This window comes from Pseudophryne corroboree, chromosome 2, assembly GCF_028390025.1.
Source record: "Pseudophryne corroboree isolate aPseCor3 chromosome 2, aPseCor3.hap2, whole genome shotgun sequence".
Taxonomy (NCBI): domain Eukaryota; kingdom Metazoa; phylum Chordata; class Amphibia; order Anura; family Myobatrachidae; genus Pseudophryne; species Pseudophryne corroboree.
Genome location: NC_086445.1, coordinates 283,268,456 through 283,291,643, shown reverse-complemented (window position 1 = coordinate 283,291,643; position 23,188 = coordinate 283,268,456). Strand labels below are relative to the sequence as shown.

The window sequence follows — 23,188 nt, the reverse complement described above, 5'->3', positions numbered from 1 at the left end:
AGCGGCAGCATCGAAGGCATAGAACCTTATGAACGTGTTCTCTGAGGACCACGTAGCCGCCTTGCACAATTGTTCAACGGTCGCACCATAGCGGGCCGCCCAAGAAGGTCCAACAGACTGAGTAGAATGGGCCGTAATGTGAGCAGGAGTAGACAGACCAGCCCTCACATAAGCATGTGCAATCACCATTCTAATCCATCTGGCCAAAGTCTGCTTGTGAGCAGGCCAGCCACGTTTGTGAAAACCAAACAGAACAAAGAGAGAATCAGATTTTCTAATAGAAGCAGTTCTCTTCACATAGATACGGAGAGCGCGTACCACATACAAAGACCGCTCTTTGGAAGACAAGTCAAAAGAGACAAGGGCCGGAACCACAATCTCCTGATTAACGTGGAACGAAGAAACCACCTTAGGTAAATATCCGGGACGGGTCCTAAGAACCGCCCGATCAAGGTGAAATATCAGATATGGGGAACTACAAGACAAGGCACCCAAATCCGACACTCTTCTAGCAGAGGCAATAGCCAGCAGAAACACCACCTTAAGGGAAAGCCACTTAAGATCAGCCAAACCAAGAGGTTCAAACGGAGACTCTTGTAACGCCTCCAAAACCAACGACAAGTCCCAAGGAGCCACAGGCGGGACATAGGGAGGTTGTATATGCAACACACTCTGAGTAAAGATATGAACATCAGGTAAGGCCGCAATTTTTCTCTGAAACCACACCGACAGGGCAGAAATATGAACCTTGAGGGAGGCCAGACGCAGGCCTAAGTCTAGGCCCTGTTGAAGAAAAGCCAAAAGCTTGGCTGTACTAAACTTGGAAGCGTCATAATTGTTAGATGCGCACCAAAGTAAGAATGCCAGACCCTATGGTAAATCCGAGCAGAAGCTGGTTTCCGGGCCCGCAACACAGTTTGAATGACCGCCTCAGAAAACCCTTTAGCCCTCAAGACGGAAGCTTCAAGAGCCACGCCGTCAAAGACAGCCGGGCCAGGTCCTGGTAGACACAGGGGCCCCGAACGAGGAGGTCTGGGCGTTGTGGAAGTAGAATTGGACACTCTGACGAGAGGCCCTGAAGGTCTGAGAACCAGTGCCGTCTGGGCCACGCTGGAGCTATGAGAAGCAGGATTCCTCCTGCCTGCTTGAACTTCCGAATTACCATGGGCAGAAGTGACACCGGAGGGAACACGTACGGCAGCTGAAACTTCCATGGCACCGCCAGCGCATCCACGAATGCTGCTTGAGGATCCCTTGTCCTTGCTCCGAAGACCGAAACCTTGTGATTGTGTCGAGACGCCATCAGATCCACGTCTGGAAGGCCCCACCTTTCCACTAGGAGTTGAAACACTTCTGGATGGAGGCCCCACTCTCCGGCGTCTACGTCCAGATGACTGAGAAAGTCCGCTTCCCAATTCAGGACTCCCGGAATGAAGATTGTCGATGTGGCCGGTAGATGGCGTTCCGCCCATTGAAGAATCCGTGAGACCTCCTTCATTGCCAAGCGGCTTAGAGTGCCGCCTTGATGATTTATGTAAGCCACTGTGGTAGCGTTGTCCGACTGTACTTGAACAGGATGGTTCTGTATTAAATGTTGGGCCAGGTTCAATGAGTTGAAGACTGCCCGCAATTCCAGAATGTTGATCGGGAGGAGAGACTCCTCCTTGGTCCACTGACCCTGAAGGGAGTGTTGCTCCAACACCGCGCCCCAACCCCTTAGGCTAGCATCCGTCGTCAACAGGACCCAGATGGGTATCCAGAAGGGACGACCCCTGCACAATCGTTGGTCCTGGAGCCACCAGTACAGCGACAGACGGACCTCCGGAGCCAATGAGATCATGTGAGACCTGATCCGGTGAGGCAGGCCATCCCACTTTGCCAGAATCAGCCTCTGGAGAGGGCGAGAATGAAATTGAGCATACTCAACTATGTCGAATGCTGACACCATGAGGCCCAGCACCTGCATCATCGAATGTATCGACACTTGCGGACGAGAGAGGAAGCAACGAATCCTGTCCTGAGGCTTCAGGACTTTCTCCTGAGACAAGAACAACCGCTGGTTGTGAGTGTCCAATAGCGCTCCCAGGTGCACCATGCTCTGAGCAGGGACCATGGAGGATTTCTTCCAGTTGATGAGCCACCTGTGGGCTTGTAGAAATAGGACAGTCAGATCTAGGTGACGTAGGAGAATTTCTGGGGAATTTGCCAGGATCAACAAGTCGTCCAGATACAGTAGGATCCTGACCCCTTGACAGTGGAGTACCGCCGTCATCACCGCCATAACTTTGGTGAAGACTCACGGAAGCCGTGGTTAAACCAAAAGGTAACGCCGAAACTGGTAATGGAGGTTGCCAACCGCAAACCTCAGGTATTGCTGATGCGACATTGCTATAGGAATATGCAGGTAAGCATCCTGTATATCCAGGGAGACCATATAATCCTGAGGTTCCAAGGCCAGAACAATAGAGCGAAGGGTTTCCACACGGAACTTGGAGATTCTCACAAACTTGTTCAATGCCTTGAGGACCCATTCGGTTTCGGGACTAGAAACAGCGGAGAATAGTACCCTTGGCCACGCTGAGCAAGAGGCACCTGTACTACCACTCCTGTGTCCAGGAGGGTCTGTACCACCGAATGAAGAGTCTTTGCCTTTGTCTGGTCCGAAGGGACGTCTGTCAGGCAAAATCGATGAGGGGGGCGGTTTTTGAAGGCTATGGCGTAACCTCGAGTGACGACTTCCCGTACCCAGGCATCTGAAGTGGTCTTCAACCATTCCTGGGTATACCCTAGAAGCCGGCCCCCCACCCTGGGGTACCCCAGGGGGAGGCCCGCCCCGTCATGCAGCAGGCTTATCGGTCTTGGAAGCTGGCTGACGGGCAGCCCAGGCTATTTTGGGCTTTGGCTTACCAGGTTTGGAAGTGCGGGCCTGTTTGTGGTACGTCTGACCTTTTGCTTTACCTGAAGGACGAAAGGGATGAAAGGAAGTACTTTTAGCCTTCGACACAGAAGGACCAGTACTTGGCAGACAGGCTGTTTTGGCAGTAGCCAAACCAGCCACCATCTTATTTAAGTCCTCTCCAAACAGGATATTTCCCTTAAAAGGGAGTACCTCCAGAGTTTTTCTAGAATTCAGATCCACAGACCAGGATCTCAGCCACAATATCCGGCGAGCCAGGACTGACGTAGTAGAAGCCTTGGCTGCCAGAACACCGGCATCAGAAGCCGCCTCTTTAATATGGTGAGAAGCAGTGACAATATATGACAAGCATTGTCTAACATGGTCAGAAGAGATTTCAGCTTCCAACTCTTGGGCCCACGCTTCAATAGCTTCTGCAGCCCATGTCGCTGCAATAGTGGGCCTCGCTTTCAGACAACCCTCCACACGTTTATCTGTAGGCTCTTTCAGAGACGTGACGGTAGTGACAGGTAGAGCTGAGGAAACCACCATCCTTGCCACATGCAAGTCCACTGGAGGAGGTGTCTCCCAATTTTTTGACAGCTCTGGCGCGAGGGGATAGCGAGCAAGCAGCTTCTTGTGAGGCACAAACTTCTTACCTGGATTTTCCCAGGATTCCTGATGTATATCAACCAGGTGATCAGAATGCGGTAAAACTGTTTTAACCACCTTCTGACGCTTGAACCTATCTGGTTTCTTAGGAGGAACAGATTGCTCGGGATCATCCGTAATCTGTAGAATCAACTTTATAGCCTCCATTAGATCAGGAACATCCACTTGCGAACTGCTATCCCCATCAGTATTATTAGTGTCAGAATCTGTGGGGTCAGTGTAAACGCCATCTTCATCAGACGAGGTGTCAGTGACAGCAGTTGATTGTGAGGAAGTAATGGCCCGCTTAGAGGACCCCTTGGTCTTAGGCGAGCGAGGGTTAGACTTTTTAGTAGTCAGTGACTGGTTCAATTTCTTTAACTGAGCGGACAAGTTATCTGCCCACGGTGGATTAACCGCGGGGACCACATACGGTTGGACCGGCATAGGAGGTCCCATAGGGGGCGTTAGTTTAGTAAATAGCGTATTCAGTAGTGTGGAGAAGGTAGCCCACGGTGGGTCATTCTGGACCCCCGTTGCCACAGTCCCACTGGGGGGCAAGGAACCCCCAGAACCAGAGCCCTCAGCTGCTATATTTTGCTCAAAAGTATCTGCGGCTTCAGCACCACTCCCGGTGTGTTCAGCCCCAGAACCGTTACCCTCATAAGCAGACATGTTATAACTTGTAGTATAAGGTAACACAGTACAATTTGTCAGCAGCACAATACCTGACCCAAACCCCTGCGCAGTGTAGTCAGCACAAACAGGGATTCAGGAGAGATATGGTGATTAAAATCACAGAGAAAAATACAATGAAAGTATATCTTGTGAATATCCTATATTATATTATAATAAACCTGACGCACCTAGCCCCCACAGGTTTTAGAATATAGGGATAGCAAGCTGAGTGAGAGACACGGAATGGAAGTCACCCAGCAGGCCAATGCACACACATATAGTCACAGTTTGTACAATGCAGACGTTATGACAAGCAATAATACTGCACTGGACTAGCTTATGTATAGCTATGTAATCAATAGATATAACACTGCACAGTAAAGACTGGATGTATATCACAGGGTACTTGTACCAAATATCCCTGACCAAAAGCACTTTTTCCTAACTATCACTGTCTAAACGACATGTAGAATACTTAAGTGTCTTGTAAAGGCACAGCGCTGACTGTCAGGCGGCTTTATAAAGGAGGATTTGCCCAAGCAGTCCCAGGAACAGTGTAGCTGAGAGAAATGGCGGCCAAACACTGACTGGGAGTGAGGGAGAGAGAGATATGCAGCTCCAGGGCGGGAACATTTACTGTAAATGGCGCGCTGGGGCTACAGGTCTAAGCCCTATCCCCCTGCTGACATAACCACCGGTACTATGGGCTTAATATAAAATGGTTTATGAGAGAAACCGACCTGTGCCCGTGCCCTGGTGGCCTAGTGGGGATGCCTGTACTGCCACAGTGTCCACGCCAGCGCGCGCGGCCCGCCTCCCACCAGCCGCACCGGATCGCGATAAAGAGCGGGTCCCGCGAACGGGACCCACTTACCACCTCCCGAAGCGCGGCCACGCTATCCTGGAGAGCCCCAGCCGTGTGTGTCTAACGTGAAGAAAACCGGAGCCTCCTGCTGTAGGTACCCAGCAACCAGGACACGGGAGTGTACAGCGCCGCTAGGGAGTGATGGAGCTGCAGCAGGGAATGTCTCCTGACATCTAAACTCTGCTGCAGCCCTTGTAGTCTTCACTTTTCTTCACAAAAAAGCTCTTCTTAGGACTGCCAGTAGCAGCCCCTTTGTTACGTGCCTGCTATCTGCAGCACCAACTACAAAACTGAGCTCCTGTGCAGGGAGGAGGGGTTATAGAGGAGGTGGCGCTATGCATCTTGGGAACAGTCAAAGCTTTTGAGCCTGTTGGTGCCTCGGATCAAGATCCTACTCTATACCCCAATGTCTATCCTTGTGGAGCCCAGTGTACCCCGCAGCAGAAATTTGAAATATTTGGCTGTAACAGAAGGCAGTTTGTTTGTCGAAGGGCTGGAGAGCTGTACAATAATGAGTGTCTACAGGCTACAATGAAGCATGGTAGAGGTTCCTTGCAAGTTTGGGGCTATAGTTCATCAAATGGAGTTGGGGATTTGGCCAGGATTAATGGTGTCCGCAATGCTGAGAAATACTGGAATGTACCTATCCATCATGGCTCCTGCTTCAGCTTGGCGGAGATGCTGAGGGGGAAGCAAGGTGCTGCAGTTGCTGGACGGTGAACTGAAGGGGAAGCCGGGACCTGGAAGCAGGTGCTCCTGCTGCTGCTGCTGCTACAGGAAGTCCTGACTACCTCCGGACACGCAAGTATCATTATCATTACTGTATTGACTGTTTTGCATTGATACACTATTACACATTGTATTATCAATTACTGTTCTGTTGTTGAATATTGTTTCTATTCACAGCTAGGCCATAGTACCATATTGTATTGCATAGTGTGTATTGTTTTTTCTGAACGTAACAAGGAGTTAGAGTTTTCAAACAAAATGGGTGGGGCCGCGATTGAGAGTCTCACTCAGTGCATGTCGTGCAAGATGTATGCGCAACTGGAGCAACCGTTCCAGTCTGAATCCATCTGCACAAGGTGTGTGCGAACAGCTGCCCTGGAATCCCAATTAACTGATCTAGAGCAAAACGTTACAAGACTAAGGGATATTCACAATCTTGAGCAATGCTTAGATCAAACGGTGGAGGAGTTGCAGGGGGTGACACTGGTAGATGAGGACACATAGGCAGCCAGCTGGGCCACAGTTAGAAGGAAGAAGAAAAAGAGGGTGAGTCAGGACATCTCTGAACTGCCAAACCCCAATAAATTCCCCCGATTGGACAAAGATTCTGTGGATGGCAGTAAAGAAATGACGGAGCTGGAGGAAACTGTTCCCTCTAGCAACCGGAGAAATGGTCCCTCCAGCACAGATGGGATAAAAGAAAGAGAGGTACCTAGTCAGATTGTGGTGGTAGGGGATGCTATTATCAGGAAGACAGACAGGGGAATCTGCTACGGGGACCGTGATCGCCGTACAGTCTGTTGTCTCCCGTGTGCTCAGGTACGACACATTGTGGATGGGTAGAAAGATTGTTGGGAGGGGCTGGGAAACAGCCGGCGGTCTTGGTGCATGTTGGCACCAACGACAAAGTTAGTAGTAAGTGGGATGTCCTGAAGAAAGAGTATATGGACTTAGGCCAGAAACTAAAGGCAAGGACATCTAGGGTAATATTCTCAGAAATAGTACCTGTGCCACGCGCTAGCCCAGGGAGGCAGATGGAGAGTAGGGAGGTAAATGTGTGGCTTTGAAACTGGTGTAGGAAAGAGGGGTTTGTGTTCCTGGAACACTGGGCAGACTTCTCAGCCAGGCGCCATAGTTTTTGTCACAATGGATTGCACCTGGATGAGGAGAGGACAGCAGTGCTGGGGGGAAGGATGGTTAGAAGGTTGGAGGAGATTTTAAACTAGGTAACTGGGGGGAGGGTTTAGCTTGAAACTATGGATCAAGCAGAAAAAAAAGTAAGGATGGAGGTAGTGAGCTGAATGGGGGCGGAGAAGGGGAGAGGGAAAGAACCACCGGCAAGGGTATTATCAAAACACAATTTAATGATGAATATGGATCACCAATAATGCATATAGGAAATTATGTTACTAGCATAAGAGGGAATACTTATCTTAATTGTCTGTATGTAAACACTAGAAGCATTACTGTGAAAAAGGGGGAACAAGAAGTCCTTAAAACAAACAGTATGATGATATAGGTATTACTGAAACTTGGTGGGACAAATCTCATGATTGGACAGTTCATTTGGAGGGTTATATGCTGTCCAGCAGAGACAGATTAAATAAACGGAGTGGAGGTGTATGTCTTTATGTAAAGCCTTTTTTAAAACCTGATTTAAAGGATGACGTTCGCGATGGGTCTGTAAATACTGTGGAGACTTTATGGGTAGAAATTGCCTGCGATGGAAAGGGAAATAAAAAGTTTCTAATAAAGGTATGCTACAAGCCACTTGATATTAATGTGTCTGATGAGGCTGACGAGCCACCTGATATTAATGTGTCTGATGATTAATATGTATGACTGAAGCAAATCGAAAAAGCATCAGGATTAGGAGACGTAAAAGTATTGGGAGATTTTAAATATTCAGAGATTAATTGGACAAATGATTCATGTGATACTGCTAAGGGAAATAGGTTTTTAAATACACTAATTGATCACTACTTATTTAAACTTATCGAGGAACCTAATAGGTACAATGCAATCTTAGACCTGGTATAAACAAACAATGGGGAATTGATAGCAAATATTATAGTAGGGGTGCCCAAGGGAAACAGCGACCACAATATGGTCACATTTAATATCAGTTTTCACAAGCAGCCCAGTTTCCAAAATAGAAACGAAAAAGCTAATAGCAAAGGAAAGTAAATCAAATCCCAAAAAGTTTTTTAAATACATCAACCGCAAAAGATTAAAGAAGGAGAGTACTGGCCCTTTAAAAGGCAAGTTGAGGGTCCTAATCAAAGACGACAATGACATAGCGGAAAAATGAAACAAGTTTTTCTCATCAGTATTCACAAGAGAGGAGCAGATGGCAGATTAACGCATAACCTCAGCAATCATAATGTACAACTGCTAAACGCTTATTTAAGTGAGGAAGTAGTCTGTGACCGGTTAAAAAAAAATTAAGATTAATAAGTCACCTGGTCCCGACGGAATTCACCCAAGGGTTCTCATGGAGCTACACTCTGAACTAGCAAGACCACTATATTTGATTTTCAAAGACTAATTTAAATCAGGCTTGGATCCCAAAGACTGGGAATAGCGGAAGTAGTGACAATATTTAAAAAGGGAAGTAAATCTGAACCGGGTAATTCTAGACCAGTAAGTCTTATATCTATAGTGGGGGAAGTACTGGAAGGTATTTTAAGGGATAGAATACAGGAGTTCCTTGAAGTCAATAAGGTTATTAATAGAAACCAACATGGGTTTGTGAAGGATAGATTGTGTCAAATTAACTTAATAGGCTTTTATGAAACAGTTAGTGCGAACCTAGATCAGGGTAAAGAGGTGGATGTAATCTTTTTAGACTTTGCCAAAGCTATCGATACAGTACCTCACACGAGACTTAGCTACAAAGTAAGAGCACTTGGGCTAGTGAGCACATAATGCACTTGGGTTAGAAATTGGTTGGATAAAAGGGGAGTAGCGAGTGGAGGTAAATGGAACTTTTTCAAAATGGACTGTAGTACTAAGTGGTGGGCCACTATTGTTTAACATTTTCATAAATGATATAGAAGTAGGTCTAGAGAGCATGGGGGTAAATTTACTAAGATGGGAGTTCTATTTAAGATGGGATATTGCCCATAGCAAACAATCAGATTCTACTTCTCATTTATCTAGCACCTTCTAGAAGATAATACCTGGAATCTGATTGGTTGCTATGGGCAACATCCCATCTTAAATAGAACTCCCATCTTATTAAATTTACCCCATGGTGTCAATTTTTGCAGACGATACCAAACTGTGTAAGGTTATAAATTCGGAAGGGAATGCTGAATCTCTTCAGAATGACTTATTTAAACTGGTAGTATGGGCAGCAAAATGGAGAATGAGGTCCAATATAGACAAATGTAAGGTAATGCACTTTGGTAGCAAGAACAAAAATACTATCTACATACTAAATGGGGAAAAAGATTTAGGTGTTCACATAGATAACAAACAGTAGTACCCAAAGTAGGAATGCAGCAAATAAGGAAAACAAGGTATTAGCATGCATAAAGCGAGGAATTTATGCAAGGGATGAGAGTGTTATACTCCCATTATATATATCACTAATGAGGGCACATCTCGAATACTGTGCACAATTATGGGCACCATACTACAAAAAGGATATAATGGAAATAGAAAAGGTTCAAAGACGGGCGACCAAATTGATTAAGGGGATGGAGATGCTTGAATATGAGGAAAGGCGTGCTAGATTTGGCATGTTTACACTTGGAAAAAAGGAGATTAAGAGGGGACATGATTAACATTTACAAATATATAAGGAGACAATACACAGAGCTAGCGGGGGATTTATTTTTGGTAAAATCAACACAAAGGACACATGGACACCCGCTTGGGTTAGAGGAGAGGAGATTTCGAACACATAGACGGAAAGGTTTCTTCACAGTAAGGACAATACGTATTTGGATTTCCCTGCCTGAGAGAGTAGTAATGGCGGACTCGGTCTTTACTTTTAAAAATGGGCTAGATAAATTCCTAATGGATAAGTATATACAGGGATATGCTGTGTAAATCATGCACTATAGTAATAAAAAAAAAAAAGAAGAAATAGACATAACAGCTAACATTCACCACAGTTAAAATTACTCTTAAAAATATTATAGTGTAGGAGATCACTAACAGGTTGAACTCGATGGACAAATTGTCTTTTTTCAACCTCAGAAACTATGTTACTATGTAATACCATCAGGGAGGCGTCTGCCTGGCTCCAAATTTCTTCTGCAGCAGGACAGCGACCCCACACATAAAGCCAATGGGGGGGTCATTCCGAGTTGATTGCTAGCTGAATTTGTTCGCTGCGCAGCGATCAGGTTAAAAAAGTCAGTTCTGCGCATGCGTATGCGGCGCAATGCGCACGCGCGACGTATGGGCACAACGAACGATGTAGTTTTGCACAGATTCTAGCGACGCATTTCAGTCGCACTGCCTGCCGCCGAGTGATTGACATGAAGTGGGTGTTTCTAGGTGGCAACGGACCATTTTCAGGGAGTGTGCGGAAAAACGCAAGCGTGCCAGCAAAAACGCAGGCGTGGCTGGGAGAATGCTGGGCGGGTATGTGACATTAAATCCGGAACTGAATAGTCTGAAGTGATCGCAAGCGCTGAGTAGGTTTTGAGCTACTCTGAAACTACACAAAAAATTTTTGCAGGCGCACTGCGATACAACCGTTTGCACTTCTGCTAAGCTAAAATACACTCCCAGTGGGCAGCGGCATAGCGTTTGCACGGCTGCTAAAACTAGCTAGCGAGAGATCAACTCGGAATGACCCCCAATGTCATTAAGAACTATCTTCACCGTAAAGAAGAACAAGAAGTCTTGCAAGTTGATGATATAGTCCCCACAGAGCCATGATCTACACATCATCAAGTCTGTCTTGGATTACGTGAAAAGACAGAACGATCTGAGCAAGCCTACATCCACAGAAGATCTGTGGTTAGTTAGCCAAAATGTATGGAACAACCTCCCTTCCGAGATCCTTAAAAAATTGTGTAAGTATACCTAGAAGAATTGATGCTGTTTTGAAGGCAAAAGTTGGTCACACCAAATATAGATTTGCAATTTGTTAATTGATACAAAATAAACTATTAACATTTCTATTTTTGAAAGCATTTTATACATTGCAGCATGTTTTCCACACCTACCTAAAACTTTAGCACAGTAATGTATGAATAAGGGGCACTACTTCGGTGGGCATTCTGTGAGGCACTACTACTGTGGGCATTATTTGTGGCACTAATACTATGGGTGTTAAGTGTAAGGGCCACTACAACTGTGGGCATTATTTGTGGCACTACTACTGTGGGCGTTAAGTGTAAGGGGCACTACTACTAGTACTGTAGATTACTCTTCTGTGCATTTACTTTGCATTTTGCTAATTGATAAGAATAAACTCTTAACACTTATATGTTTTTAAAACATTTTTATGTTGCAGCATTATTTGCACACATAACTAAATCTATTGCACAGCACTGTATCTGTAAGGAGCACTACTTCTGTGGGCATTACGTGTGGCACTACTGTGGGCATTTTGTGGCACTAGGCACTACTACTGTGGGCATTAAGCGTAAGGGGCACTACTGCTACTATTGTGGGCATTATTTGTGGCACTACTACTGTGGGCATTATGTATGGAACTACTACTGTGGGTATTAAGTGTAAGAGGCACTACTACTACTGTGGGCATTATGTGTGGCACTACTACTGTGGACATTATCTGTGGCACTACTAGCGTGGTTGTTAAGTGTAAGGGGCACTACTACTACTACTGTGGGCATTATGCGTGGCAGTACTATTGTGGGCATTATGTGTAAGCAGCAATACTACTGTGGCATTACATGTGGCAATACTACTGTGGGTGCTATATGTAAGGAGCACTACTGTGTAGAGTAACATGTATAAGAGGCATTACTGTGTAGCTTAACGTGACTAAGGGGCACTACTGTGTGACATAACGTGAATAAGGGGCGATAATGTGTTGTAACGTGAACAAGTTACATGTAGTATAATATGAAATGGGCACTATGGGGCTAATTCAGGTTGGATCGTAATTCGCGATCCCACCGTAATTTTTGCGTTTGCCCCACAGGGGCATGTGCAAGTCCCGTCTTGTGCATGCACCCACATTTACTGTGGGTGGCCCACAGTAATTACGAACATCTCTACATGATTGACAGGCAGAGGCATTCATGGGGCGGGAGGAGAGGAGGCAACAGAGCGTTGTGGGGGCGGCGGCGGGGAAACGGGGGCATGTTGGTGCAAAGGGGGAAAAGTCATGAGCGTTTTCATGTTGGTTGCATGTCGTCACACGCAGCCGTTCTTAAAAATGGCGGTGGGCCTCCTGCTGTCGCAGCCAGGCTACACCGGCAGGAGTCTTCCATAATTTCTGCGATCCCGCTCAAATAGCGATCACACCGCAATTTCAGCGTGATCGCATTGGGTGGGCGGCGGACAGCATGCTTGGCGGACTTGCCCTGCTATGGGCATCCCCCAGCATGCGAATGAAAGGATTGCAAATTCTTATAAAAAGATGAATTTGCAATCCTTACTGAATTCGTCCCTACGTATGGTGTAATGTGAAGACGATTGTGCTACTGTGTGGTGTAATTTGAATTGGGGGTACTATTATGTGGCCATGCCTCTTCCTTGTGAGACCACACCCCTTTTTTGCTGTACCTTTATTACATATGAGAGGGGGGGTGCAACAGTATAATTTGCAGGGAGCCCCTATCACTGACCATGGGGGCGATGGCTCTAGGACTCTTACTTGCAAGAAGAACCTGTAAAGGTGTTAAAGATGACCCAGAAGGCTCAAGAGGCAACCTGGAATCAGGCAACAATTCAACAAGATGTAACTGAGTCACTAAGCACTAAGCCTTCATATTAGGAAGGGCCAAACCACCTGAAACCTTGGGGCAGATTTGGTGGGGTTTAATGTTGGGACGTATACAGTTAAATGTCCATATATATTTGGATAAGGACAAACATTTCCTAATTTTTGCTCTGTATGCCACCACAATTGATTTGAAATTAAATAATTAAAGTGCAGACTTTCTGCCTTAATTCATGGAGATGAACAAAAATATCATATGGAACATTTAGGAAATGCAACCAATTCTATACACACGCTCCATTTTTCAGGGGCTGAAATGTAATTGGACAAATTAAATATTTCATAATTAAAATGTTCATTTTTAGGGGTTGGGTGCAAATCTCTGCAGTCGGGATCCCAACAGTCAGAAGGCTAACAGTGGAATCCCGACATACTGTATCCCGTTAAGCATTTTCACCCTACCCCTAATCCTAAAGCAAAGACACCCCTCCTGCAGCCTAACCCTAACCTCCACTCCCGAAGCCTAACCCTAACTACCCCCTCCCACAGCCTGACCCTAAATACCCCCCCTTCCCCAACCCTCTCTGTATTCTGAACGCTGGGACTCCGCTGTTGGTCTTCTGACTGATCCTGACTGCCAGAATTCTGACCACATCCCATTATATTTTGCCCAGAATCCTTTGAGGGCAATAAGTTTCTAAAGTCTGGAACCCATGGACATGACCAAACACTGGGTTTCCTCCTTTGTTATGCTTTGCCAGGCCTTTATTGAAGATGTCTTCAGTTGTTAGTTCATTGGTCTTTGTCTTTAGAATTGTTTTCTGCAAGAGAAATGCATACCTGATCGGGTGTAGATGACTGACTTGGCCATTGCAGAAAATTCCACTTCTTTGACTTAAAAATCTTACTTGGGTTGCTTCTGCAGTGTGTTTTGGGCCACTATCCATCTGTACTGTGAAGCACCTTTGTTGCAACTCTTGGATGCATGTAATGCATGCAGATCTGTACTTTGGGAGTGGCAGAGACCCAGAGCAGAGGAGCAGAGTGTAACGTGCCGGTGGTTTTCACCAAGGACCCTCAACAAGGGGGTTTGGGCTTCTCTGTGCCCAGCATGCAGGTTGCGGCCTTCTGCCTGGGTTCACCAGTACAAAACTGATATGCACTGGAATAAGCACTGGAAGTCACAGAGAGGTATACATATGAACAGGCTGGGGTGGAGCATGGTAGACAGTAGTGAGGATAGCGCACAGGGACCAGGAACTGAGCATGCGAATCAGGAACAAGGAACGGAGTATGGGAGACAGGCACCAGGAATGGTGCACAGGAAACAGGACCAGCAATGGAACTTCAAAAGAAGAGCACGGGTAGCACAAGGTTATAACACTTGACAATGGTTTGGGAGCATATACTCTGGCACTGTACTGTGTTCAGAGACTCTTTTATATAGGGGAGATTCAAATTTTGTGCAAAATGTGACTTCACATAATGACCACACTGACTACCTTTTACCTGTCGCTAAATTTAGCACATCTACATTAATTTACTCTGACATGCGGGGGGACACCCAGAACTGGCAGAGGGCTAATCACGCGTCCCGGGTCGTAGCGGCTGCGTGTGACGTCACGCAGCCACCGTGGCCCGCCCACCCACTGGTCTGGACACACCTCCATTGTCCGAACAGTGCCCTGCTAGCAGCATTCTAGCGCCGTTGGCACGCCCCGCGACTGCCAGGCAGTGGTTATCGCATTAGTGAGATGCATTCACATCTCACTGGCTGCACATGCGCAGTGCAGCCAGTGCAGATTGCGATTGCTACATCTGCAGCGATTCAGTCTGAATTACCCCCCATAAGCCATGCATTCTGGAACAGGTTGATCTTAGTTTCAGCTGCTCAAAGAGTGCTATTCCAGTACTGGGATGGCTTTTTTAGATGTTTTTTGGTAAAGACTAATCTTATGAATGGTTTGCAACTTGCTGTGTTTGCTTTTGTGAAGTTTTCTATTTCTGGTAAATTTTGATAATAATATCCCTACCCCTTGGAGAGTGTTCTTCACTTGGATGAATGTTGTGAAATGTTTTTTTCTTTACAATAGTAAGGATGCTGTGATCAACCACCACTGTTGTTGTCCGTGTATGTCCAAGCCATTTTATGTAGCCGAGCTCAGCAGTAAATTCTCTTTTTTCAGAAACAGAGAATTTGACGGCAGATAAGAACCACTTGGCCCATCTAGTATGCCCCTTTTTTTATCCTTTAAGTAATCTCAACCCTGTTTGATTGTTAGTTCTTTGTAAGGATATTCATATGCCTATCCCAGGATGTAGTTATGTAACTGGCTGTCACAATACCTCCTCCTACATCCCGTCCCTTCACAATCCCGACGGTCGGCATGCTGACCAACAGGGACTATTCACACTCGTGGGTATCAATGGCACCCATTGAGTGGGAATAGAACTAAAATGTGTCAGTGTCAAAATATATACGGACCTAAATGTACAATTGGGGTATCCAATTAACCCAAAATGTGGTGTGCTCCTCCCCTCGATGCCGGCACTTATCACGGATTATGCTTCGGATGCCTCAGGCACCCAAAGCATAATCTGTGATAAGCGGCTGCCGGAGCCGCGATAACACGAGATCAGGGACTTAACCCCAATCCCATGTGTTTTTGCGTGATCGCGGGTCTGCTTTTGGCCGATGGAAACGGCCTGTAATAGGATACCGCGATAATGACTATCGGTCTTTAATCATGATATCCACCCGTTTTCCCCCACCGAAAATGGATCAGATCTAATTGGATACCCCCCATAGTGTTATTGGTATTATGTGGAATACAAGGTCAGAACAGCACATGACTATTGTACACTGTTATATTGTATATTAATGCTCAGAAACATAGGAATGTGTAAGGTATAGTCTTCAGAATGGTGAACTGTTCTGAAAAAAAGGAACTCCAAGACACCCTTAAAAGATATATGATAACCAAGATTACCTGATTTCCAACGAGCAGAAGGTGTTCACCCAGCAAAAAATCTTTCAGCATGTCCTCCATGACTCTGATGTGCTGTAATAATAAAACATTCTGCTTAATTAGAACTCCAAGCAAAAATCTGCTCCATCATATGACATCATGATAATCTTTTATTTGTACAGCACCACAATTCTCAATTATAAATCATATAAAATAAAATTGCACCTAAAATTAAACAAGGTTGACTAATGTGGCGAAAACATGAGACAAAAATAGAGAGCTTACAGTCTAGAGGGAGAGGGCACTGCTAAGACAATAGGAGTTCAAAGGATATGGAATGGGGATGGAACCTGTATTACCAGAACATACAGAGATAGTATCAGATGTCATAGGATACACTACAGGTAAAAGGTGGGGTTTGAGACAACACTTGAAATATTATTAAAGACTGTAGGTTGAGGGAGAGTTTGGTCAGACAGAGAAGTGAGACGCATATGTAGGGATCAGCTTGAAAGAAGTGTTGGATGTAGGAGTAAAAGGTAGTTACCAGGGAAAAGGCATAGCTCAGAAGCAGACCCAAGAGGACGAGAGATGTGTTTATCATGGACAGGTAAGAGATGTATGAAGGAAAAGAATTAGCAAAGGTGAGACTGAGAGTTTTGACTTGACTATGGAGAAAATGGGGGATGAAGCAGCAGATGTGGAGTGATGACAGAGGAAAATCTCAAAATGGTATTTAGGACATATTGTAGTATGGAAAGATGGATGAGGGAAAGACCAAATTCTCGAAGTTTGCAGTAGTCAAGGCAGGAGATCACAACTGCATAAGGGTTTTTGTAACATACAGTGTGAGAAAATAAGAATTTAATAACTACCGGTAAATCCTTTTCTCATAGTCCATAGTGGATACTGCGGAACTGTACTTTAGTACCATGGGGTATAGATCGGGTCCACTGGAGCCTGGCACTTTAAAACCTTTAGTGCGTGTATGTGTATGCTGGCTCCTCCCCTCTATGCCCCTCCCAGCAGACTCAGTCTAGGAAACTGTGTCCGAGAAGACGGACGTACCACAAGAGAAGAAAACAGTACAATAGCGGTGAGGCACTAAGCTAACACACAACCATAATCAAAAAGCAGGGCGCTAACCCGAACAGAGGATAGCAACACCAACCAAACCAGGATAGCAAAGCTGTTCCAACAACATAAGGGGACAGCAACGGCGGCCCAACCAAAACACGTACTCAAGCCCAACCAAAACACTTACTCAAGTAAGCAGGAAATCGAAGCACTGAAACAGGCGCCCAGTATCCACTACCTACCTACTGGTAGGTATTAAATTCCTATTTTCTCTTACGTCCTAGTGGATACTGGGGAACTGTACTTTAGTACCATGTGTAAGTCCCAAAGCTCCCAAACGGATGGGAGAGTGCTGAGACCCCTGCAAAACCGCCTGACCAAACTGAAGGTCATCCTTGGCCAAGGTGTCGAACCGATAGAATTTAACAAAAGTATTCGAACCAGACCAAGTAACAGCTCGGCACAACTGCAAGGCCGAGGTCCCCCGAGCAGCCACCCAGGAAGAGCGCACAGATCTCGTCAAATGGGCCTGAATAGAAAGTCGGCAAAGGCAGAGCCGCTGAAGTACAGTATAGGCTTGTTGAATGGTCAACCTGAGCCAACGAGCAACTGATTGCTTAGAAGCCGGACAACCAATATTGGTGGCATCGTAAAGGACAAACAGCGAATCAGATTTCCGATGACTTGCGGTCTGTTTGACATACCTTCAGAGCCCTCACCACATCCAAGGACTCTGGACCAACGGACACGTCAGACAACACCGGAACCACAATGGGTTGATTCACATGAAAAGGTGACACCTTTGGCAAAAACTGAGAACGTGTCCTGAGCTCCGCCCTGTCATTATGAAAAATCAAATAAGGGCTCTTACAGGATAAAATCTGGAAGACGCCAATGCTACTAACATCACAGTCTTCCAGGTAAGAAATTTAAGTTCCACCCTACGTAAGGGTTCAAACCAGTCCGATTGAAGAAAAGACAAAACCATATTGAGATCCCACAGAGCCGTGTGAGGCACTAAGGGCGGTTGCATATGAAGAACACCTTTTAGGAAAATCTGTACTTCCGGCAACAGAGCTTGTTTCTGGAAAAAAATAGCGCTGAAATCTGCACTTTGATGGAGCCTAAACGTAGGTCCATATCAACTCCCACTTGCAGGAAAAGTAGGAAGCAACCAATTCTAAACTCCACAGTAGAAACCTTTCTACTTTCACACCAGGAAACATACTTTTTCCAAATACGATGATAATGTTTTGACGTAACCATATTCCTGGCCTGGACCATAGTGGAAATAACCCTGGAGGGAAGACCCTTTCTCGCTAGAATCTCCCTCTCAACTTCCAAGTTGTCAAACGTAGCAGCGGTAAGTCTAGATAAACGAACGGACTTGCTGAAGAAGATCCCTTTCAAAGCAGCAGAGGCCAGGGATCCTCCAGAGCCATGGTTAGGAGGTCCGAGTACCACGTCCGTCGATGCCAATCAGGGGCAATTAGAATTGCTTGAACGCTTTCCCTTCTTAGTCTTTTTAGAACCCTTGGGATTAGCGGTAGAGGAGGGAACAGGTACACAAACTGGTACGTCCATGGTGTTGTCAGCGAGTCCACTGCTACAGCCTGTGGATCCCTCATTCTGGAACAGTAATGGTAAAGCTTCCTGTTGAGACGAGAAGCCATCAGATCTATCTGCGGACAGCCCTACCGGTGAATTAACTGTTGAAACACCTGGGGATGTATGCTCCATTCCCCCGGATGGAGGTCATGTCTGCTGAGGAAGTCTGCTTCCCAGTTGTCCACTCCTGGAATGAATATGGCTGAGATGGCCTAGAACAGTATTTTTGACACTTCTTGCATCGCTGCTCTGCTTCTTATTCCCCCTTGTCGGCTTATGTATGCCACCGCCGTGGCGTTTTCCGATTGAACCTGGATTGCCTGATCCTTCAGGAGATTGGAAGCGTGCAGAAGGGCATTGTAAATTGCCCTGAGTTCCAGGATGTTTATCGGCAGAGCAGATTACGGTATTGACCATATCTCCTGGAACTGGGTCCCTTGGATCACAGCCCCCCAACCCCAGAGGCTGGCATTCGTTGTTAGTAGAATCCACAAGTGGATATTGAAAATCCTGCCTTCTACCAGGTGAGGAATTTGTAGCCACTATAATAGAGAAATCCGGGCTTTCGGAGATAAGGTCACTTCCTGATGCATGTGAAGGTGAGAAGCTGACCATTTGTCCAGCAGATCCAGCTGAAATGGCCGGGCATGAAATCTTCCAAATTGGATTGCCTCGTAAGCAGCTACCATCCTGTCCATCAAGCGTATGCAAAGATGTATGGATACCCTGCGAGGACAGAGCACTGAGCTGACCATAGCTTGGAAAGCCAAGTCCTTGTACATCGGAAGAAACACCTTTTGAGACACTGTATCCAGTATCATTCCCAGGAAATTAAGTAATTGGGCCGGTTCCAGGTGAGATTTCTGAAAATTTAGGATCCACCCATGATTCGTAAGTAGGAGAGTCGTCAGATCGACACTGTGCAGTAGACGCTCCCTGGACATAGCCTTTATCAGGAGATTATCCAAAGTAGGGGACTATGTTGACTCCCATCATGTGCAGATGCAGCATCATCTCCGCCATGACCTTGGTGAAGACCCTCGGAGCTGTGGACAGGCCAAAGACTAAGGCCTTTAACTGGAAATGGTCATCCAATATGGCGAACCTGAGGTAAGCTTGATGAGGGGGCCACAAGGGAATGTGTAGGTAAGCATCCTTGACATCTAGAGAGACAAAGAATTCCCCCTCCTCCAGACCGGACACCACTGCCTGCAGGGATTCCATCTTAAATTTAAAATCCCAGAGATACGGGTTTAGAGACTTCAGGTTCAAGATGGGTCGCACCGAACTGTTCGGTTTTGGAATGACAAAAGGACTGGAGTAAAAACCCGTGTTGCATAACAGGGGAGGTACTGGAACCACCACTCCCGGCTGCAAAAGTTTCTGAATAGCCTCTTGCAAGGTAGCTTTTGCTGAGGGTAAAACTGGTAAGCCCGACTTGAAAAATCTGTGAGGAGGAAGCACTTGAAATTCCAGCCGGTATCCCTGGGAAATGAGGTCCCTCAACCAAGGATCCCGGCAGGACTTCGCCCACACATGGGCGAAGTGTTGAAGGCGAGCACCTACCTGAAAGTCGCCTTGCTGCTGGGGCCAACCATCACGTGGAAGGCTCAGTGGCAGGGGATCCAGTGGTCTGGTCCAGGGATGCAGCAGTTGCAGGTTTACGGGACTTACCACGAGGTATCCTGGGAGTAGTGGAGGCCCCTGCCTCTGAACCTTGCCACATGAAAGGACTGCAAGGAGGGTCCTGTGTAAGAACGTCGAGCAGGTGGTGCAGCCGACGGCAGATAGGTAGACTTACCCACCGTTGCCTGAGAGATCCATTTATTTAACTCGTTTTCAAACAAGGCATCACCTGTAAAGGGAAGATTTTCAAAACCCTTTTTGGAATATGTGTCCGCTGACCATTGACGTAACCACAGAGCTCTGCGTGCTAAAACTGCCATAGCAGTAGTGCGGACATTTATCTTACACAATTCCTTTATAGCTTTGATCATAAAATTTGCAGCATCCTGTATGTGTTGCAGCAGAGTAATGACCTCATCCTGGGGCACATGGGGTAATTCCAAGTTGATCGCAGCAGGATTTTTGTTAGCAGTTGGGCATGTGCACTGCAGGGGAGGCAGATTTAACATGTGGAGAGATAGATAGATTTGGGTGTGGTGTGTTCAATCTGCAATCTAAATTGCAGTGTAAAAATAAAGCAGCCAGAATTTACCCTGCACAGAAACAAAAATAACCCACCCAAATCTAACTCTTTCTGCACATGTTATATCTGCCTCCCCTGCAGTGCACATGGTTTTGCCCAACTGCAAAAAAATGTCCTGCTGCGATCAACTTGGAATTACCCCCACAGTGTCTAAACCATTAATAATATTATGAGACCACTTGACTACTGCCCTAGAAATCCAACCACAAACTATTGTGGGGCACTGTGCTACGCCCGCTGCCGTATATATTGCCCTGAGAGTGGTCTCAATTTTATGGTCAGCAGAGTCTTTTAGGCATATAGCCCCTGGCACCGGCAGTACCAATTTCTTAGACAATCTGGACACAGACGTATCGACTGATGGGGGGGTTTTCCCATACCCTCCTGTCATCAGCTGGGAGGGGCATGGCAGACAAAAACCTCTGAGGAGTTTTGAATTTCTTGTCAGGGTTCACCCATGCCTCCCTGGCCAGGGAGTTTAACTCCTTAGACACAGGAAACGTGGCTGAGGTCTTGGGTCTAACATTAAAGTACAACTCCTCATCTGGTTCTGACTCCTGATCGGGTATGTGAAGAACCTCTCTTACAGCATAAATGAGGGCCTCCACCCCAGGGGACAGAGAGCTGTCCTCATCCATATAATCATCATCTACATCAGGCTGGTCAGAATCAGACTGGAGCACCTGTGGCAGTGACAGTTTATGTGAAACCAACAGAGGGGGCTGTGAGAAGCCTTTTTGGTATCTGCTGCTATAGCCATACAATCAATAGATTGTTTTAACACCTGTCTCTCCTTCTTAGCTGCAGCTAATTCTGAATTCACATTGTGAATCATGCTCTTAAAGGTATCTAGCCAGTCAGGTGCATGTGAACTGTGTCTCTGTGGAGATAAGGAGCACTGTTCACACATGAGGGACCCCGCAGAAGAAGGGGTAAAGTTACAAGCAGTACACACCACCATGTCAACAGACATATTGTACACAACTGAAATGCAGTGCAACCCCACTGAAAACACCACCACACAGACCCTAGAAAGCCCCTGGAGAGACACAGAGAAACTGAGACCAGCACATAGAACACAGCAGCGCAGTGTGTGAAAATATGTGTATCACCTTACTTATGTGCAGCGGCGCTACCGCCTGTGATCCGCAGCAACAGGAAATGGCGCCTTCCCGCCTCTGGTCCCGCTCTCCGAGAAGCCCCGCCCCTGTAATGGCGCGCGGTCCCACATAGATGTTTATACGGACTGAAAGTGATAATACACAGTACACACAATGCCTACTGACAGTGAGCACCATGTAGAGCATAAAGCCCTGCTGAGCCAGTGTAGTCCGCGGCAGGCACCGGGCACCGCAGCTCGTGGCCCGTGACCACCGCGCGACATGCCGACAAACTGAGTCGGGGACCCGCTAACCAGGACCCCAGTGTTAACGCTCACCACACCTGCGACTCTTCGGGATCTGTAAGAGGGTGGCGGCTAGCTGCTGGCGTGGGCACACACAGTATGGTGTGTGAAACAGCACCTCAGGAGCTTAGTGTCCTGTCAGCTGGGATTACGAACCATTAACCCTCAGGAGGTTATTTCGGTCCCCTCTCTAAGTCACATGAATCAGGTAGACTGGTTGTCAACCAGTACTACCTGAAAATAAATACGGTAACTAAAATAAAAATAAAGGAAACTCTCTGGAGCTCCAGAGAAATGTACCCGGCTCCTTGGGCACATTTTTCTAAACTGAGTCTGGTGGGAGGGGCGTAGAGGGAAGGAGCCAGCACACACATACACACACACTAAAGGTTTTAAAGTGCCAGGCTCCAGTGGACCCGATCTATACCCCATGGTACTAAAGTACAGTTCCCAAGTATCCACTAGGACAGTGATTTTCAACCTTTTTCAGTTCGCGGCACACCAAAAAGATTTAAAAATTTCCAAGGCACACCATCGGTACCCCACGGAAATATATAACACATACAGGGAAATAAAACAAACATATTTGTCCCCAAGGGGAAAAACACAGACACATTGTCCCCAACAGTTATTAAAATAATGCGCAGTACTTGAACACACTGCCACAGTAATTCCACACATTGACCCTCATAGTATTGCCATACACTGTCCCCCATAGTAATTGCACACATTGCTCCCCCCCCATAGTAATGCCACCACACACACCGACCCCCACAGTAATGCCACCAGACACACTGACCCCCATAGTAATGCCACCAAACACAATGACACCCATAGTAATGCCACCACACACACCGACCCTCATAGTAAATGCCATTACACACACCGATCCCCACAGTAATGCCGCCAGACACACTGACCCCCATAGTAATGCCACCAAACACAATGACACCCACAGTAATGCCACCAGAGACACTGACCCCATAGTAACGCCACCACACACATAGTAATGGCACTGCACACACTCATAATCATAAAGCACTGGCCCAAACCTTTTTTTCTTTTCCCCCTTAGCGGCAGGAGCAGTGAGGAGCAGAGCAGCATGGGCCACGAAACTAGACGCTACCCGGGCTGGATGGTGATGTGTACGTGACCTCTGAGTCACGCCACGTCGTAGGGGTCACGGGCGGGCCCACAGGAGAGCTGCCTTCTTCACTATACAGT

General features: G+C 46.5%; 1 protein-coding gene across 2 annotated transcripts in view; it reads right to left on the bottom strand.

The window, feature by feature from the left end:
• The window catches only part of VWA8 (von Willebrand factor A domain containing 8), an 875,413-nt gene that overhangs the window by 481,061 nt on the left and 371,164 nt on the right, over positions 1-23,188 (bottom strand). For both annotated transcript variants that reach the window (XM_063952874.1, XM_063952875.1), the window contains exon 21: positions 15,687-15,758. In XM_063952874.1, coding sequence (XP_063808944.1) covers positions 15,687-15,758 — 72 coding nt within the window. The remainder of the gene's footprint in view (positions 1-15,686; positions 15,759-23,188) is intronic.